The sequence below is a fragment of the Mugil cephalus genome, chromosome 3 (assembly GCF_022458985.1).
Source record: "Mugil cephalus isolate CIBA_MC_2020 chromosome 3, CIBA_Mcephalus_1.1, whole genome shotgun sequence".
Lineage (NCBI taxonomy): Eukaryota > Metazoa > Chordata > Actinopteri > Mugiliformes > Mugilidae > Mugil > Mugil cephalus.
Window position 1 is genome coordinate 11,366,473 of NC_061772.1, and position 19,024 is coordinate 11,385,496.

Here is a 19,024-nt window from a genome sequence, read left to right on the forward strand (position 1 = left end):
ATCCTGAGTGTTTGTTTAAGAGAGAAAGCGAGTGCGCATGTGTGTGTGTGCGCGCTGAGCTTAAGTAAATGCTTTGGGAGCAGTTATATTTTCACCACCCTACAGGGATTCACTAAAGAGGGAGAAACAGCAAGCAGCTGTCCATTTGTGTTTAAAGTGTCTGTGAGAAAGGGAGAGGCATGAAGAGAAGAGCGAATAAAGAGAGAGCAATCAACTTACTTAAAGTGTTGAAAAAGTGATAAAAGTAAAATGTAATTAAGGGAGATTTTATGAGCATGGTGAGGCTCAAAACGTCCAAAAAGTGCAATGCAAATTTATTAACGTATGCTGTGCAACTCACATATTAATACATGATTATTAAATCCTGCTATAAAGTCTTGCTAATTAACTGCAGAGTTGTGTGTGTGTTTGTGTGCAGGTGGACTTAAATTTTAAATTTTACCTGAAAGTTTTGCTCTTAATAACACAATGCATAACAAGAATAGAACCGAGGCAAATGAAATGTGCACACGTGCACACACATACACGTAGACACAGCCGATCTCTGTGCTCCTGACAGCCTCTGGTTTTATTCTTGCCAGTCATTAAGTAAACCTAATAGAAAAGCCATCATCATAAATACATTAACAGAGAGAGAAATGTCTTCCTGCGTTCAGAGAGCACTCGATCTTCTAAAGCAGCCAGACGTTGCTGTTTGGAATGCACTACTGTTGGCCATTTGCTACCCATCATTGATGAGGGGCTTTTGGCAAAGATAAACCACACACAAACAGAGAGAAATACACACCCTGAAACTGATGGGAATCTTTTGGCAGATCAATCAAAGGACGTGCAAAGAAAGTACGTCTGTCTGCATAAGGATACATGTTAAAACGCGTTCAGACACGTATGAACGGACAACCACACAGAGAAAGTGGATGCATGCAGTAAGCTGGAGTCATACATTATGTACATTCGCACACTTTTACACACACAAACGCATCCACTCTCACAACTCCACCAGGCTCAGAGTGAGCTAGCTTAACTACTGGGATAATTTCCCTCCAGCAAATGGTCACTGTGCCCTTGAAAAACATATTTGATTATTACTTTTTCTCCCCCTCCTCTTTTTTTCTTTTAGCATCATCACAGCCATTTTCATCACGCGCTCTGATGATGGCACGGCAAGGCGCGTTAAGATAACACCCCGGCACCGCCAGGCTTTTAACACTTAAACGGTGAAAAGGGATATTCAGATTTGTCCTTGAACGTTTGGATGGGGCCTGCTGGGCTGGGACAGAGGGAGGGAGTAAGGGAAGGAGTTAAAGAAATGCACACATTTTTAAGATTCACTCACTTTCGGGGGGAAAAAAAAATAAAAAATGAGGCGGGGAGGGCATTTATGGTCGCACTCACAGTGTGCTATGGGGTCTGTGGGGTTGAAAAGCACATGTTAAAAAACTGGACACCGTAAAGAATAAGATAAAGGGGTAAATGATTAGAACAGTGAGAGCGGGAGCAACGGGAGGCCAGAGACACCATGCATGTCCCTTTAAACACCATCTAATCTCACCTAAGTCTTAACTAAACATCTTACATAAAAACTCAGAGAGAGAAGAAAAGAGGAGCAAATGAAGAGCTTAAAAGTTGCTCCTGAACCTGCAGCACAGGAGGAAATGCCGCAAGAAAACAGAGGCCCTCGTGTCCAAAAGCAAACAGCATTTAATCTACTTGAAAGTGAAATGAAAGCTGTTTAAACAAACCGGCAGATTTGGAAGGGAAGGATTTAGCAGAGAGACTTTGTGTTATTGTGTAACAACTGGGGATACCGAGGAAAGGATTACAGCCCATCTCAATAATACACCCAAGACTAAAACCAGAAGTTAAAGATGTTATCTAGATGTTACTTTAAAATATTTTGGAGGGAACCTTGAAGCACTTGTAAATCTCAATCAGTGACACAGTGGATACGGAGCCACATTAGCACTATGAGGGATCAGTTAATGAAGACAGACTCATAAGTTGGATTTCATCTTTGACCATTATGTGACTGGTGTACATAGCAGCACTATTTAATATAGAAATCTTTTGCAAGATACCTCGACAGTACTGTTATCAAGAAAACAGTTTACACACTCTTAGGAAAAAATGTTCAACAAAGAGATTTCTGCTGGGCGCAAATGACACTGACTAGCAGGTAGAAACGCAAAGGAACATTTGGGAGGAAGGAGTCCACTGGCTCAGCTCGGTGTTAATTTCATGTGCTTCTTTGGGACGGTTTGTTTGAGGTGATACTTCTGACCCTGATTCTATTTTACCTGATTTACACTGGGTGCTTTCCCATTTCAAATCAAATTGTCCAGCCCAGAGAGCACATGTGTGTAAGTGTATGTGTTGCATACTTTTGGATCAGTGTGCATGTGCAGGTCTGTTTGTTTGTGTTGCATTGTTGCTGTGTGAACGCTGGTGCACATGTGCGCGGGAGCCAGTACGCGTATCTGTTGCCAGACGGCTGTCTCCTGGCATTGCTGTTCCCCTGCAGTGTGTGTGTATGGTTGTTGACAGTGTGGACGGTAATGTGTGATAGATCGCACTTCAGGGACCCCATAATCACATCAGCCTAACCTAGTCTATCAGCTGGGCACAATGGGATACCCTTCACTCCTCCTTTAATCTGCTCCATCTAGCTCTTCACCACTCTTCTGTTGTTTCCTGCTTTCTCTCTCCACTCTTAACTCTTTTACTCTTGTTTTTTTCTCTCCCAATGTTTCATTCATCTAATTCACCTTTTCTTTCTTTAATTCTTTTTTAATTTTAATTGCTCTTATGTTTCTTTCTCCATATTTTTTGCACAAAAATTCTAACTGAGTATTTGTCGTCTCTCACCTATTACTTTTACAATTTGTATACTTTTGCATTTCAGTGCATACTACAAATTGCACTGCATGTGTTCTGTGGTCCTCTCTTAACTGCATTTTCCATCACAGTTTTGTGTCTGATTCTCCCTTCTCTCCATATTTCTTTCTTCTCTCTAGATCCATCCTTAACTATATCATTAAAAGTACAAAGCCCTAGACACGGTAAGAGGGAGCAACCAGAGTGAGTGGTGCCAAGGTTAAGTAGTCTATTCTATAATAGTTGTTGCTGTGTGCATGTTGTGTGTGTGACTGTCTTGAAACAGACGTGTGGGGTCGAGGTTGCATAGCCGGCCCCAGGGCTCCCCGACAGCGCAATGCACCCGGCAAATGGCCCTTAGCCTTGCTAGCGCCGCTAGCTCTGCGATCCATCATACCATATGTTCTCAATGGGGAAGCTAACGCTAATGACTGATGAGTGGATGGGAAGGGGGCGCGTAAAGGGAGGGGGGAGAGTAGGAAGTAATAGTAAGAGAAGAAAGGGAGGCCAAGGGGCCAGGCATAGAAACAGAGGCCGGGGGAAACACACTGAGGAAAAGGAGGTGACAATAGAAGATGACAAAGGAGAAGAGGAGAGAGAAATAAATAAAAGGGGAAGATGGAGAGGAAGAGGAGGCTGGGAGCATATGCACTCGTTGGGAGGCCTCCTCGTATGAAGGATGACCATATAGCCTGCTCAGCTGGAAGAAAGAACGGAGGCCCGCGCGGAGGAGAAGAAAAGAAAGCTGAGACAAAATGAGGCATATTGAGATAGAATAGAATATGGATCATAAAGCAAAAAAGAAAAACAATAATAATAAAAAAAACTTGAAATTTTATACAGTTGTTCTGTTAACTTTCTTTACAGTAACTTTTTGTCAGAATACGTGTATTTCTGTGTGGAACTTGTGTGCGTGTCAGTGTGTTTGTGCATAGGCTAATAGAGAACTATAGGCCTGCCCATATGGGGCCATTGTTTATGTGTGATGAATAGAGTCCACGTGTCTGTCTCTGGCACTCAACACTAAGCGAACCCTGCCGAGGGCACCCTGTTGACTCGGTGAGTGTGTGTGTGTGTGTGTGTGTGTGTGTGTGTGTGTGTGGGTGCCTGTGATACGTCTACGCGTGAAAGTGTGTGCGCGACAGAGAACGAGTGTGTATTTCTCCTGCTGTGTGCTTGGCAGTGCCCTCAACGGTGCCATCCTGAGTGTGTTTCATCATCATCTGCCATGACAAAGATGTCTAATGACACACACATGCACCGACATTCACACATGCACACAGACGCACAGTCCCATCTGTGCCATGGTATCCGGGTGCTTTGGGACACTGCGGGAGAGGAAGAAAGGGAAACGACCCCACGTTCCTGCACCATGTGTCTACCTCTCAACCCCTTTCCTCTGCTCTCCCCTTGTGTAGTTTTGGTCTTTTTCCTCACTCTCCATTTCCCCCATAAACATTAGGAAGTCACGAGGGACTCTTGCACCAGAGTAACGAGTTTTCTACACAAATGGCTTTCTGTTGATTGGACCAAAGAATAAAAGATTTTCTCCTGACCAAACCAAAGTTGTATCTAGATGGCTCGGCGGCTCATCAAACTTCGACAACAGCTGACATGTGTTTCTGTGTATTTCCTGACTCACCCGGAGTATATTTATGCACTTCCCCCCTCTCAGCATCACCGCAGCACACGAGTGTATCGTCTACAATACGGCCTCCACAGCACTGGAGCCCGTAGCCATCATGGAGGCTTCCACTACAGCAGAGCTGGCCGCCTGTTATGGAGAAAGGAACCCCCCCACAGCAGCTGTCACCCAGTCCCACTGAGACCCGGCCCTGCAAGTGGTCAGGACAGCAGTATTCATCTACAAAGACAAGGACAGATGAAGGAAACACTTGAACAACGCGGGGACGAGGCGACTCAAGTCAAGCAGAACACGACCGATCTGATGTGTAAACACAGCGAGTCATTTGAAACTCACTGATTTTTACATGTACGTAATATCCTCCACAGCACTGGTGGCCGGGGAGAGCTGGGACCAGTTTCCCATTGCAGCAAACTGGTCTCAAGGAATTATTCAAACTCAGGTAGCTGCCTTCACAGCAGTGGTGGCGTGGCTTCTTTGTGTGCAATTCTCCACTGCAGCAAACCTGGATGACACACAACAGAGGTATATAAACAAAATCACTACAAATACACAGACACAGAGATGTGTGCATTACATGACTTTTAATGCACAGTTATTATTATATATTTACAAAAACTATATATATATACTCATATATATACTGTATCACATATAATGAGTTCATTTATTTGGAAGGTTAAAACCAACCAAGTCCATAATTCTTAATGTTTAACAGTCCCATGTTAGTGTTTGTTAATATTGACCTAAGGATGCAGAGGTAAGACACTGAAATGTAGTTTCTTTCTATGTGAGACTACATTGTTCATCAGGGACATTACAAATGCAGTTCAATTAAGCACAGAAGAAAGCATCATGTGGATTGTAAATATTCCCTTTATGTTGTATGTAACTGCAACATTCAGACATACTGTACAAAGAACTTTAAGCACATGATGGTTTGGATGTGTGCACATTTACAGATGAGCTTAAATGGTGTTATTTCTTGTGCCACTGGATGCTGTGGGGTAAATGTATAGCAGGCAGCCACTGTGCCAACTTGGCTGGCATTCAATGACACAAGGATGGAAGTGAATGCAGATGACAAGTTAATCTGTTTAGAGAAATTAATCACTGAGAGGTTGATCATGCATCCCATATAGACCGTATGCTCGGAAAAGGAAACGCATGTTTTTGTCTGAGGGGCTGTATGTTTTTTTTTTTGTTTGTTTGTTTTTGTTGAGATTGTGTGTGCGTCTGGTTAATGTCCTGAGGGAATAGATTACAATTACAGAAACAATGTATTTTCCACTTCACATCAAGTTGTTGATAAAAGAGACTCAGCTATTAAGACATAAGGGGAAAAGAAGAGGTGATACAGCAGTAGAGAAATAACCCACCTGATAATTGTCAATACAACAAATTGTATCATATTCTAAACTGCTTCTTGACAAAATATAAAAAGAAATGCAAAGTCAAAGCTCCTCTCTTACAATCAAAATGTCATTTTTAACCTGTAAAAAAATATCAGAGAGAAAGAAGAAACACATGTGGAAAGTTATCTGAACACAATCACCTGTGCGTCAGGATGAAAGCAGGATGTCCCACACACACCGTGACCCACAGGACACTGCTGGTAGGAACATCTGAGCCTTAAACCTCTCACGCCGTCCGACTCTTCCCCCAAAGAGGATGTTGCCCCACCAGTGCAAGATCTGAGGGTCCGTCTTAAAACCTCATAGCCCAGCATGATCCCACTGGGTCTGCCCGGATGGGACCAATCTAATCTCACCACCCTGACAGAGGGAACAAAGTGACAGTGACAGGTCGGAGTATGTTCTTCACACTCCTTTCACACAATCGTACATAAGGAGTCACACACAAACTTTCCGACGCACACACACATGCATCCATGCATGGTTAACGCCTGACAAAGTTGACTTACAGTGTCAGGGTGTGTGCGTATCTTTATAGACTTCACACTATTGATTTTCCCTTATTTTTTTAGCTCTGACATCTTTGGCAGGGGAAAGACCCGTGTAGTAACATACACTTACAACTTCCACAGTTTCTCAGACAAAAATAAATAAATAAATAAACCAGCACTTCTTCTGCAACTGTAAGATTCTTCTGCAACATAGAGATTTCTGTCAACTGTAAAAGTAATTAACATAAACTAAACAGCAACATCTACCATTATATATATTACACATTTTGCTATGTAAATAGATATATAGTATATATTTGAATAGATTAGAGTATATCCAAAACTCAAAATGAGAAATGCTTTATAAGTAATTAACACTAAAGAAGGAAAGTGTAAGTTTCATTATAAATTCATCTTGACAGTTTTCAAGGACTGTACAGGAAGGTAGAAACAAATATAGTCATCATCCATTTGTCCACTGAATACAGCTTTAAAGTACAACTGACACAACAAAACATAAAAAGCATTTCACTGGTATTATCAGTGTTGAGCAAACATGCAGAGGCTGGATGTATGACAGAAAAAAATAACAGTACATCTCCTATTACCTGGGATTTATCACTTGTGCATGTGGCACGGCCAAGTCAGCAGGCAGATCTTCCACTGTAGTTGTTTTTGTAACATCACTCCGGACACATGCATATACTGTACACACCTCCACCTGAAAGACACGGACCGACATATGAGCCAAGAAACGTAATAGACACGTTCATTTCTTGTTTTGTCTGTTCTTGTTTTATTTTGTTGTAGTTTGTGTACCTGTATGCTATAGACAGTAAAAGGCAGCAAGTCTCCCAGCAGGTAGGACCCAGAGCTGTTGTCCACATCGCCATGGAGACGGTCATTCACATAGATTTTGTAGCCGGTAACTGCTCCATTGGGTCGAAGGGGAGGGAGCCAAAGCACCCGTGCGGCGCTGCTGTTCACTGGAACTACCTCTGGGGCAGACAGCCCTTCTGGCTCTGAGAGTGGCACATGGGATACAAAGGCTGAATTTGTGGAAAATTATTTTGGTGTGTCTATTTTACCACCATATTCACTAAATTGTCAAACATCACTAAATATTTTGAATGTGTCCCAAAACAGTGCAACATTAGCGATAATCAGGAAAGAGGCGCGTGAAAGTCAGTAAAATCAGCCAGGACTGGGTGGCATACCAGTTCATAGCAAATACCGGTATTTTATCCGTTATGATATGATTTTCTAACATACCAGCCTACTGGTGTATTTGATTACACAGTGTACACAGAAGATGCTGTTTCAGGCCAGACCATTTTCAATGTAGCGCTTCTAAACATGCATAGGCGTGGTGAAGACGGAAAAGTAAAATGTTGCACGCAGACTACAATTACTACGGTGGTGCTGCTATGGACATTACAGACACAGCAGTTCAAATGTTTAAATATGAACATATTTGTAAAACCATAATCGTTCCCGTTTCTTCATTCCATCTTGATAACGTTTAATTCTCTTCTGTTTTTTATTATCTCTAAGCTATAAATGCTGCTGATTCCCACATTAGCAGACAGTGCTAACACGGGGCCGTGCAAACCTGTTTTACTACTAGTGTGGGATTATTCTACAATATTTACTCATTTACACAATTAACTGCATTAATTCCGCTCTCAACCAGTAGAAAATGTTGTGAACACATGATTATGCAGGGAAATAAAAATACCGTGATACCGTCGGAATTTTGAAAAATACCGTAATGTACAGTTTTTGTCATATCACCCAGCCCTAAAATCTGCTCTGAAAACTCTTTAAATACTAGGAATATCGTAGGTTTAAGTAGCCACACAAGCTTCACACACACACACACAGTCTGACCTTTTTTTTTTCTTTAGACATCAAATGACAGTTTTAACCTGAACTTTCTTTAGAGTCAGGAAGACAGAGACGGACATCAAGACTGTGGACAGACTGAGAGTGTATGTAGGTGTGTGCGACAGATGGAAACAGAGTGAGTACGTGACATACAATACTGTATGTTAGAAACAGAAGGACAACTTGTACGTGCAGTATTGGGAAAACATGCATAATTGCAATCATTTTTTTGCAAGAAGTCATTACAGAGGCAATGAACAAAATCAAGAATCAAAGAAAGGGAAAAAGAACACAGAATATTGTTCATTTAACTGTGTTTTAGTCCGATGATGATAGAATCAAGAGAAGAGTGAGAATAAAATGCAGAGGAAGTGAATACTAGAGATCCTTTGTGTGTGTGTGTGTGTGTAAGAGGGGTAATCATACAGACTCCATCTATTATTCTAAGTGAAAATGCACTCAGCTACGAGAAGTTAACCCAATTCATTTGCTGCCAATGCACTTACCTAAACCCAACCTACCACTCTACATTTCATTTACTGCAGGAAGGCATTATCAACGCAATACTGCACACCGAGCCTCTTCCACTCACACACACACATGAGACAGGCACACACATTTTTCCTTGCCAATTAGTCCTGATGTTAGCATTGCCCTGTAGATTGCAGGCCATGTTAGGATGGTTGGTAGGGCTGAGCTGTATTAGTTAAAATATATGAAGGCTCCTTGGTGTGTGCATACGTGTGTATGTGTGCGGTGTTACAGCTGTAAAATAATGAAATTACCTCCAGAGCCCTCTCAGTTAAACGAGCCATGCTTTGCCTTTAGCACCTAATGATTTTCTAATGTTTTTAATGCACTTTTTATTATACTGCTAAGATTAGAGAGAAAGAAAGAGGCCTCTGACATATGATTATATGACACAGGGAGAGAACTGTGGAGGGAATAAAGAAACAGAAGGATGGTCAGAGAGAGGGAAGAATAAAACAACAGACAGCGTAAGGAGCTCTGACATATGATTATAGAGACTGATTTCAAAGATAACCCTTAAATGTTAAGGGACCGAGCTGAAGGGAGAACGAATGAACGATATGATGACAGTGGGCCATCATACCGTCACCAGACCTATAACTAAAGATAATAAAGGATGACCCTGACTGAAATGGGAAATATCAGTAGATGTAAGATGAGATATCCTCATATGTCACTCTCAAAGCTCCAGATTTTACATCCTGATGAGGGGTCCCAGTTGTTCATTTTTAGAAACATTAAGAGATCACGCAGACAGCTAAAGCCGTGACAGCAGATGACTCAGTATTAGAGATGTATAAATGTAATGAAGTCATTGCACATTTTGGTGGTCGTTTTTTGCTTTGGACATAAAGGAAAGATGATTTTTTTCAAACATTTTATAATGTGGTGCACAGAAATGTGTGTAGTATGTTAGAATCAGTGAATTACTGAATCAAGAAGTAAATCAGTAGAGTAACAGATGTTGGAGTAAACAGTAAGAATGTGTCACAGTTCAGAAACAAAGGGGAGGTTACGTAAGACTATGAACTTATCCGTAGCTAAAGATTCACCATCAGATGGCTCATTCTTTGGTAACCTCTGCATATCATATTGTACGATATTAATGGGTTTTGATTTACAATAAAATGGAAGATTTGATTTGTGGTTGAATATTATAAAGAATTAAGGTAAAGAAAAAGTCATTGTATTATAAAGTATAATCTGCATTTATTTTCTGTGTGTGTTTGTCTGCCAACAAGCATTTTACAACTCCTTAAGTCTGTCTAGCACACACAGTATATTGATTTCATGCCTCGCTACATGATGTGTTTAACATCTCCTGTGATGTATGTTATCCTCAATACCTCTTTAAGATGCGCTGAACTGATGGTCAATAGATAACACGCTGAAACTGTAATAAAAAAAAAAAAAAAAGTATATCCATTTTTGACCAGGAACAATAATAAAATACACACATACCTCCATCTGCTGTGGTAACATTAACCATTGCCTTAGATGTATTGTGTGCTCCGTTGGAGACGTGTAATGACACCAGGTATGTGGTGCTGGGCCAGAGGTCACTTATTACTGTGGACAAGATCTTGGGGGCGAAAGTCAAGATCAGACTTGGCTGGGGAGACTTTACTGTGACGAAGAAATATTCCACCTCTCCCTGCAGGTCCTGCAAAGCTGAGAAGGACATGGAGAGTCAGAATATAAGCATCACTTTGAGTTCTGATTTCACTTTGTGGTTAACTGACAAGTGACGGCAGAGTCCTCACAGAACACTGTGCAATGAATATATGCGTGTAGTTCATGTGATTTGTGTGTGTAGTTATTCTTCTGTGCAAGACAATTTGAGTGTGATTGCTTTTTTTGAATGAAGACCTTTGTTTGGGTTGTGTATATGTGTATGTATGTTTAGAAAAGAGGGTAGTCTTACACGGCTGTGTCCAGTTGACGTGTACAGCAGTGTGATTGATGGCTTGGGCAGACAAAGATGGAGGGTGGAGGGGCAGCCCAGCCATGGTCACCGCGGTAACAATTTCTCCTGAGGAGTAGCCCACGTCATTATGAACTACCAACTGGTACTGGTAACGAGTGAATCTGTTGAGAGGGAGAGTATCGTTACTACAGAGTACAAGACGTATAACTTTCAAAATCAGACCTTGCATTATCTTATTAAGGCAGTCCTACTTCAGGTGTTCAGATTTAAGTACATGTGTTCACAGAAGGCTTTAAAATGTATCTTCACATGCGTTTCCACATCACCAAAGGAATGCAGTCAAATGCATTTCAGACCACAAATGTAGTCAGAAATGTATCTATCTATCAATGCTATGTTCAAAGCAACTATATTTAAGTAATTTTATCGCAGAGCATGGAACTTGTTGTTCCACTGAATGTCACTGCCTGGCCTCTGAGTCGGTACTCAACTCTGTTTCTTCAAATCTGAGACATTCTGATCACCATCTACTGTAGGTGATACTGAATATGTATAAGTACCGTGCAACCAACCTTCAAAGAAACTCAACAGGTCTTTTAAAGTTACTCTTCCTCTGAAATAGTAACTTCCATTAAACAAGCAATTACTTTGTCAAAAGTATTTTCTCATACAGCTTTAAAAAATCCTGCCAAGTTAAAAGTGCTGATATATTCAAAGTTTGTCAGTTTACTTCTTGAACAAAGCCCAGTAGAGACATAAACCCAGAGCTGTTTAGCAAGCACACAGAAAAAAAAAAAAGTGATTCCACCAAGTGCCAAACTGAGATTAGGGGACGCTGTGTGAAAAACAATTTAATTCTTTGGGATATTTGCTTAATGTATCTTTGAGCGGTATTAAAAGATCGGCATCAGCAGCAGCTCGCCGATCGGCTCTGCACACACGGTTTGCTGCGGCGCTGCCGTTTGCTCTAGAGCTCATTTCAGTAATCTCACCTGCTTAGGCCTTTATCTTGGTAGAACAATTTGGTGCCGGAGTAAACATGGAGCCAGCGATGGAGATCTTCAGAGGGGGGCGGGGACGAGGCTGTTAATGTGGGGGCCGTGGCGACGGCCAGGGGCTGGTGGGTTTTACGTCTGAGCAACTTATATCTGAAGGGGAAATTTGAATAACGGAAAACACACACACTGGTGGATATTTAGGAATCCATTAACACCAAAAAAACATGCACATAAATTCAGCACACAGACACACACCCTACCCTCCACACACACATGCCTGCGTATACACACATGTTGACACCCGCAATTTTCGACTGACTCTTATTCTTATCACTCATTTCCTCCTCTTCTGCTGTTTTTCATCATCTCTATTCTTCTGCTTTCACTGTATCTCATCCCTCCCTCCCCACACCCCTCCATCCGTTGTTTTTTCTGCGGGGTTTGTGTTTTCCTCTCCCCACAGTGATGCTAATTTCTGCTGTAATCAGAAGAGAAGGGCTTAATGCCGCCTTTTAACCAACCCACTTAAACAAACACACAGAGCTGAGCAGAGCAGAACAGAGACAGGCTCATGCATTTTAATCGCCTGCTAGGAAAATGGACCTTTATTTTAGGCCTAATCGCCGACATAGTAGAACAGGACAGAACAAAATGGACCGGAGTGAGAGACAGGACGGAGAATTAATTAAAAAATGCACAACACTTGGTTTGTTACAAAGACACTTATGTTAGCAGCTTGTTAGCGTCTTCCTATCTGCTCATTTGCTGAAGTTTTACAGCAGCAACTGAACATTTCCAGAATTTGTATTTAAGTGTCAACAAGAGATTTTTATCATCTTTAACTTTGGACTGTAGCTACTCATACAACATATCATCCCTTTTCTGCCAGGGACAATTTGTTTTTATATATATATATATATATGTATATGTATATGTATATATAGATATATATATATCCTGTTTTATATATATATATATATCTTGTTACAAAACATATGCACCCCACACCAAAACTCAACAGCACTGCGTTAACTATTACATTATGTGAAAAAGTAATTAAAATAACGTGCTACTGTCTAGCACCATTGGACGCCAGTAAGTTAACATCAATGTTCCAAAAAAACAAAACAAAATGACATTTTGCTGTGATGCTGCATCTTTTGTTAGTCTGTATATCTTCAACCTTGTAACTTTCCCACCCTTGGTAAGAAAGAAGCTCTTTTTGTACAGTTCTGTGTAATATCCATGGTACCTGATGTTAGGTCCGTTGGGCCGGCTTGGTGGCTGCCAGGAAATGGCCAGGAAAGACTCACTGACTGCCACCACTGACAGAGGTGAAATCTCTTCAGGGTTTGTGGGTGATGTGGTAGCTGGAGCTGGCAGACTTTCTGTGCACCCTCCAACATGCCCTCCACCCTCTGAACACGCCAGCACAGTGATACTGTAATTTGTGAAAGGAACGAGGTCCGTTATGTTAACGCTGAGCTCAGATTCATTGCTGGCCTCGACATAGATACGAGGTTCAGGGAGGCGGATCTCATAGCCGTGGATTTCTCCATTGGGAATAAGAGGAGGTGACCATGTGACCTGAAACAGAAAAGATTGGGAAACATAAACATTTTTTTTTTAAACATAATATTTGGATGAACTCCAATTATACAGACAATTTGTGTTCAATTCTAAATGTTCTCTGCAAGACGATGGAAAAAAGCTTTTAGATGGATGAACTGTAGACAGTCATTGCACATTGCATACGTACACATGCATAGGTTGCAGTGTGACACTACAGTATGTACATGATGGATGCATGTGTGGTCAAGTCTGAACGCCACCAGTCACCAGGATAATCAAAAATCAACATTCAAGTGATCACTATGCTTGTCCAGCTGTCTTGTGGGGAAAGATAACCTGACTTTGACTTGAGCAGAAGACTGCTTTCATCACATTGAAAACCGGGCACACACAAAGGCGCACACATACACACAAACACCATGCTAAAATAATGAAAGCGACTGGTAATGGAATTGCTGCATGCAAAAACAAAAGCTTGCTGCTGTTGAGCGCTGCATCTGATTTGGAAACAGTTCAGTCTGTCAGCATTTCAGACTGAGGATGAAGGTAACTGGCACATACACAAATGGCAATACACACATAGACTCCCAAACACAAACATACACACACACACACCCTTCTACATGCGCAAGCTGCAACTCTTTATACACTTGTTGTCCGCCCATAAATACACAATGACAAAGTTATACCTACATTTAAAAACTGCATGTACACACTCACTCTTTCTCTTTCTCTCTCACACTCACTCACACATACACACAAATTGTGGATACTGTCAAGAACAATAACTGATCAGTTCAGAGCTTGCTGAGACTTACGATTTTATTAGGTGGTCAATGTTGATGACAGTATTATGAATGAACGTCAAGAGTAATTATTTCTTATGCAACCTTGATATTCATTTAACAAGTGACACTGTGAGGTGATACAGGACACACACGCACACACACACACACATACACACACACACACACACATACACACACACACACACACAACCACATATGGGCAGGGTCATTTTGAGTTAGGTAGCTCATTTCCCAAAGTGCGTGTTGGGTGTGCTTTGTGGTGGAAGTCATTTACAGATTGAATAGCTTGATGTAATCTGGAGATGGTGAAGACAGCGGAGACCCTGGGCTGACACAGAGCACTGGGGCTAAGGCCAGTACAGTGTGTGTGTGTGTGTTTGTATATGTGTACATAAATGAGAGTAAGAAAGAGAGAGAGAGTTAAGTTTGGAGAGAGAGAGAATAGTGTGAAAGGGCAGGTTGTGAGTGCAGCCGTGCCGTTATATTCAGTAAAAACTCAAAGGCATTGAGAAAGCTCTGCGGCAGACAATGCATAACCAACCTGTACATACTTCAACACTATTATTCATACACTTGGGAAAATGTATAATGTAATCGTGCAACAAACAAAATCTTTCTGCAACAAGTCCGGGATCCAGACCAGATCATATCAAGTTTAATGTGCTAAAGTTTGTTGACATGCCTTTCCCATTACGACTAGTAATCCATGACTATCTTGGCAGATACAACGCTGGGAGAATGAGGAACTTGTCACTATAAACTGTAAATAAGATAGTAACAAAGGAGATATATACAAATGCTGAGCCTGCTAATTATTGCAAATATCCATTTGGCCGGTCATGTGACAGACGGACAGCATGAAATCATGTAAACGCAGGTGAGCAGCTTCAGGTAATGTTCACATCAAACACCAAAATGGGGGAACACACGCTGACAAGTCGAGCTTTGGACATAAAGTATGTGCAGTTAGCACCTTTCCATGCTGACCTTTCTTCCAGTCCAGCCATACTCACTGGCAGAGAATACACTGTACAGCACAACAAGTGTGTTTACATGAAAAGCGTGTTGCATTAGTATGTCCAAACCATCAACCTGTCAGTTAGACCCCTTCTTTGCCCTCTCTAATAACCAACCAACATTATACATTCCTTCCTGGTGTCTGACCATGTTCCATCTTCTCTCAAAACTGCTGCAATTACCTCTGTATTAAAAAAATAAATAAAAAAATGGTGCAGATCCCAATAACCTAAATAACTTTCGCTCCACCTAAAACTTCACATTTCTGTCAAAATACTAAAAAAATACCTGTTGCAACTCCTACCTATGTCTATTTAACTCCTTCCAACATGTAAGCTGACTCTGGACTTTTCAGAATTCTGAATTCTGAGTGCAGCCTTTGATACCACCTCCTACAAATCCTTCCCAAACCTGCTGTTCGTGTCTGTGCATTCACATCACGGTCTAACTACTGTAACTTTGCTCTCTTTGGTCTATGATCCAAATGTCTCCACGAACTTCATCTGATCCAAAACATTAGTTCTTATCATCAGCTGAACTTCCTCCATACACCACATCACACCTGTTCTTGCACCACCTGCCCGACTGTCCACTGTGGGTTTCAGAGCATTCAGTTGCTAAGCCCCAGACCTTTGGAGCACTCTCCCACCTGACATCCCAAACATAGACTCTGTGCCAACCTTCAAATTTAGAATCAAAATCTTAGCTTTTTTAAGTCGTTAACTCTGTTTAACCTGTTTTCAATTTTATGTCAATTCTATGTACTTTTTTTACTCCATTGTTTGTTTTATTCTTATGATGTTTAATGCATCTCTGTTGGTTTGAAAGGCACCCACACATTAAATGTATTATTGTCACTATTAATACTTGTTAGATGTACCCATCACAGTTGAAGTGTTGATCGTTATACCTTACTCCATAATACTTACTCAAAAAACTATCCAATCTGATGAAGCCAGTAGTACACTGAATGAGTTAAATGTGATCATCTCACAAGAAAAGAAAATGTTGGTGCTGGCTGTGCTTTGATGTTGTTAATAGTTCATTACTGCTTAAAAGGGACACTTGCATAGTTGAAGCAAATTGAAAAATGGGATAATGGCTAAAAGAAACTGGTGTGTGATGTGAGACTTCTTCACCACAAGAAAGAAATTATATACAATGAAGGAGAGAACACAAAATGACACAATTCAGAGTATGGAGGGAGATATTCAAAATCATTCACTGTGTTGTCAAGGTCAATTAGTAACCAGGAAGCAGCCTGCCTGTCTGTCCAATTAGCAACAACCAGGAAGGAACGCTTTCCTTCTCGGACCTATGACCCTTAAAGCTGTGCTGCTGCAGAGATGACAGGGGCGTTTCTGAAATGATGACAGGCATTAGCATTTTTCTGCAGTTAGCATTAGTGCAGGGCTGCAAGTGCAAGTGTGTGTGGATCTCTGAGTGTGCATGCATACGATAATGTAAGATATTGTTTCAGTGGCTTTCACTGATAGGCCTTGATGTGAGATTAGCCAGTGGAGGAATTTAACTCTGGTCGCTCCTTCAAAATGGCCGACAGGAAGGAAGCTGCCTTAGACAGGGTCACAGCCCCTCCCATTTCTGAAGGGGACCTTGAGTTGAATGTTTTTCTTTCTCATTAAATCCGAAAAGCAAAAGACAGACGAATCAGTGTGACATTGCTTTGTCTTTTATTCTCTGTCAAACCCAGAATGACTGAAGAGATTTTCAGTGAAGCTGAATTGGATTTTCTGTGGAAAAAACACTTTATAAATTCGAATAGTTGGAATTTGAATCGATGAATATTATTATATATGAATACTATTTTCATAATAACTGTTTGCTTCAGAGTGTGAGTCTCCTGTCAGAAAATAGATCCAACAGGCTTTGAGTGAACCAGTGAGGAGCTAGTTAAAAAAAAAGGTATTTACTTGAAGTGACTTTGGCCCCAAGACCATCACCCTTGGAGGACTGAGACCAGCAGGTCGAGAAGGTCTGGTGGTGACACTGACCCACGGCCCTGCAAGTACGTACAAAGACATGTGAAGAGCTTTAATGAAATGCAGAAGTCTGCATGTAATTTCACTTAAACATTATACCAAAGTCTTACCTGTAGTGTTGCCAGCCTGATTATGAAGCACAAGTCGATACTGGTAGCTAGTCCAGGGACTGAGAGCCGATGAAGAGTCAAGGAAAGAAAGAGGTGGAGGATCTGGCAGGAGATGGCCCACTCTGGAAACCTGCTGGGTCCCTGCAACTCTGCGCTCAATCAGCCACCTTCAGGCAGCAGATCACCCAATGGAAAAACACTGATGTTAACACACAAAACTGAGTGTCATCAAGGGATTTTGAACCACATGCATTTGTTTCTCACCTTTCCAGTGGTCCATTGTTCTGCTCTGGTGCACCCCATGATAAGAGAACAGAGGTGGGTGTGTCAGAGTAAAGGTGAGGCGCAGGAACGCCTTCAGGGGGAGCTGGGGGAGTACGAAAAGGCTGAGATGTCCCAGACACGGAGCAGCCCACACTGGTACATGCTTCCACCTAGATGTTTGAGAGTAATTTTGTATTTAATGTAAAAAATTTTGATATGTTTTGATTTTTTCTTTCATTTTAGAATAATATATTCTTTTAGTTGATATTATACACTACTATGTTGTACCATAATTTTATCATCAAGCTACAATCTAGCCTTATACTGAGCTGTGGTACCTGGAGGCTGTAGGTCTGGTAGGGAAGTAGGTCGAGGAAAGTGTAGCTGGTGGTATTTCCTGGAACATTGACTGACTGAGGCGCCGATCTTGAAGCTGCACTAAAAGAACTTGAGATGGAGCTGTGGAAAAGGTTTTCTCTGAAATGTTCAGTAGTATTATACCTAGCTGCACTATACTCTTGGTTTGTACTTTGGGTACTGGGTTCACTTGGGTTAAATGACATGTAAGTTGGGGTTCGGCTTATGTTGCTTACAGACGTGTACTCTACGTAGTTCCCTTCCCCTATAGAAGGCCTCAATGTGGAGAAATGATTAGGCAGGAGATTGTGTGTAGTGTTTTGAATTGTGTCTGAATCATCATAAGTGTCTGTGATGCTAGAAGATGTGGATACGTGTCTTGAGCTTTGAGCGGTGGTAGGACTGGATGTTGACCTAAGGTTTTGACCTGAGCTGAGATGTGCACTGGATAGCAGGCTTAGGTTAGGACCTGAGCTGGGGTTTAGGGTCAAGCTGCTGTTAGAAACTGAGCTGGGTTCAAAGTGTAAAGACGTGATGCTGCCGGGATAAAGATAAAGTGTATAATTTGTAATAATGCCATTCGGCTGAGTGGGTGGAGCCCAGGTGACTGATGCACTCTGAGGATGAAGCCCTGATATAGTTGGTGTGTCGACTGGTCCAGGACCTGTGAGAGAGGGAAAAACAGATGAAGATAAAGGGAGAGGAGGATTTGTTCTAAAGCATTATTTGACTAGCAACATCAAGAATGACATCAGAAGGACAAAGAGTGATTTTGCCATTACTATCCAAGGGATTAACATGGAAATTCCTTTTCTCTCTCAATTTCTCCCCTTGAGCAAACTAAGGTTGCATTTATGGATTCTGTTGCACTTCTGACTGTTTGAATGTGAGGCAGCATCTTTTAGTGTCAATGAAATATATCTATATGTGTATATAGTTTGGCAAAGTTAAGCTTAAATACCAAGTTTAGTAATTAAAGCTCAAAATGAAGAACAGCTGGAGTCCAGTGGTGACCTCTGAGAGCTAGTGACCTCTAACCTCTTAGGTCTTCTGTATGTTGTCTCTCAAAAATCCCACAAATATGCAGGTTGACAGAGATGCAAACACGAAGTCACATGACGTGCACA

General features: G+C 41.4%; 1 protein-coding gene across 1 annotated transcript in view; it reads right to left on the reverse strand.

Annotated features, from left to right (window-relative positions):
* Positions 1 to 19,024, reverse strand: part of ush2a (Usher syndrome 2A (autosomal recessive, mild)) — a 176,135-nt gene that overhangs the window by 54,190 nt on the left and 102,921 nt on the right. Inside the window, exons 50-62 of the mRNA XM_047580544.1 lie at positions 17,879 to 18,561; positions 17,541 to 17,710; positions 17,277 to 17,443; positions 17,098 to 17,186; positions 13,021 to 13,355; positions 11,763 to 11,918; positions 10,768 to 10,931; positions 10,305 to 10,514; positions 7,245 to 7,447; positions 7,034 to 7,146; positions 6,075 to 6,294; positions 4,856 to 5,024; positions 4,517 to 4,738 (exon numbers count right to left, since the gene is read on the reverse strand). Coding sequence (XP_047436500.1) covers positions 4,517 to 4,738; positions 4,856 to 5,024; positions 6,075 to 6,294; positions 7,034 to 7,146; positions 7,245 to 7,447; positions 10,305 to 10,514; positions 10,768 to 10,931; positions 11,763 to 11,918; positions 13,021 to 13,355; positions 17,098 to 17,186; positions 17,277 to 17,443; positions 17,541 to 17,710; positions 17,879 to 18,561 — 2,901 coding nt within the window. The remainder of the gene's footprint in view (positions 1 to 4,516; positions 4,739 to 4,855; positions 5,025 to 6,074; positions 6,295 to 7,033; positions 7,147 to 7,244; positions 7,448 to 10,304; positions 10,515 to 10,767; positions 10,932 to 11,762; positions 11,919 to 13,020; positions 13,356 to 17,097; positions 17,187 to 17,276; positions 17,444 to 17,540; positions 17,711 to 17,878; positions 18,562 to 19,024) is intronic.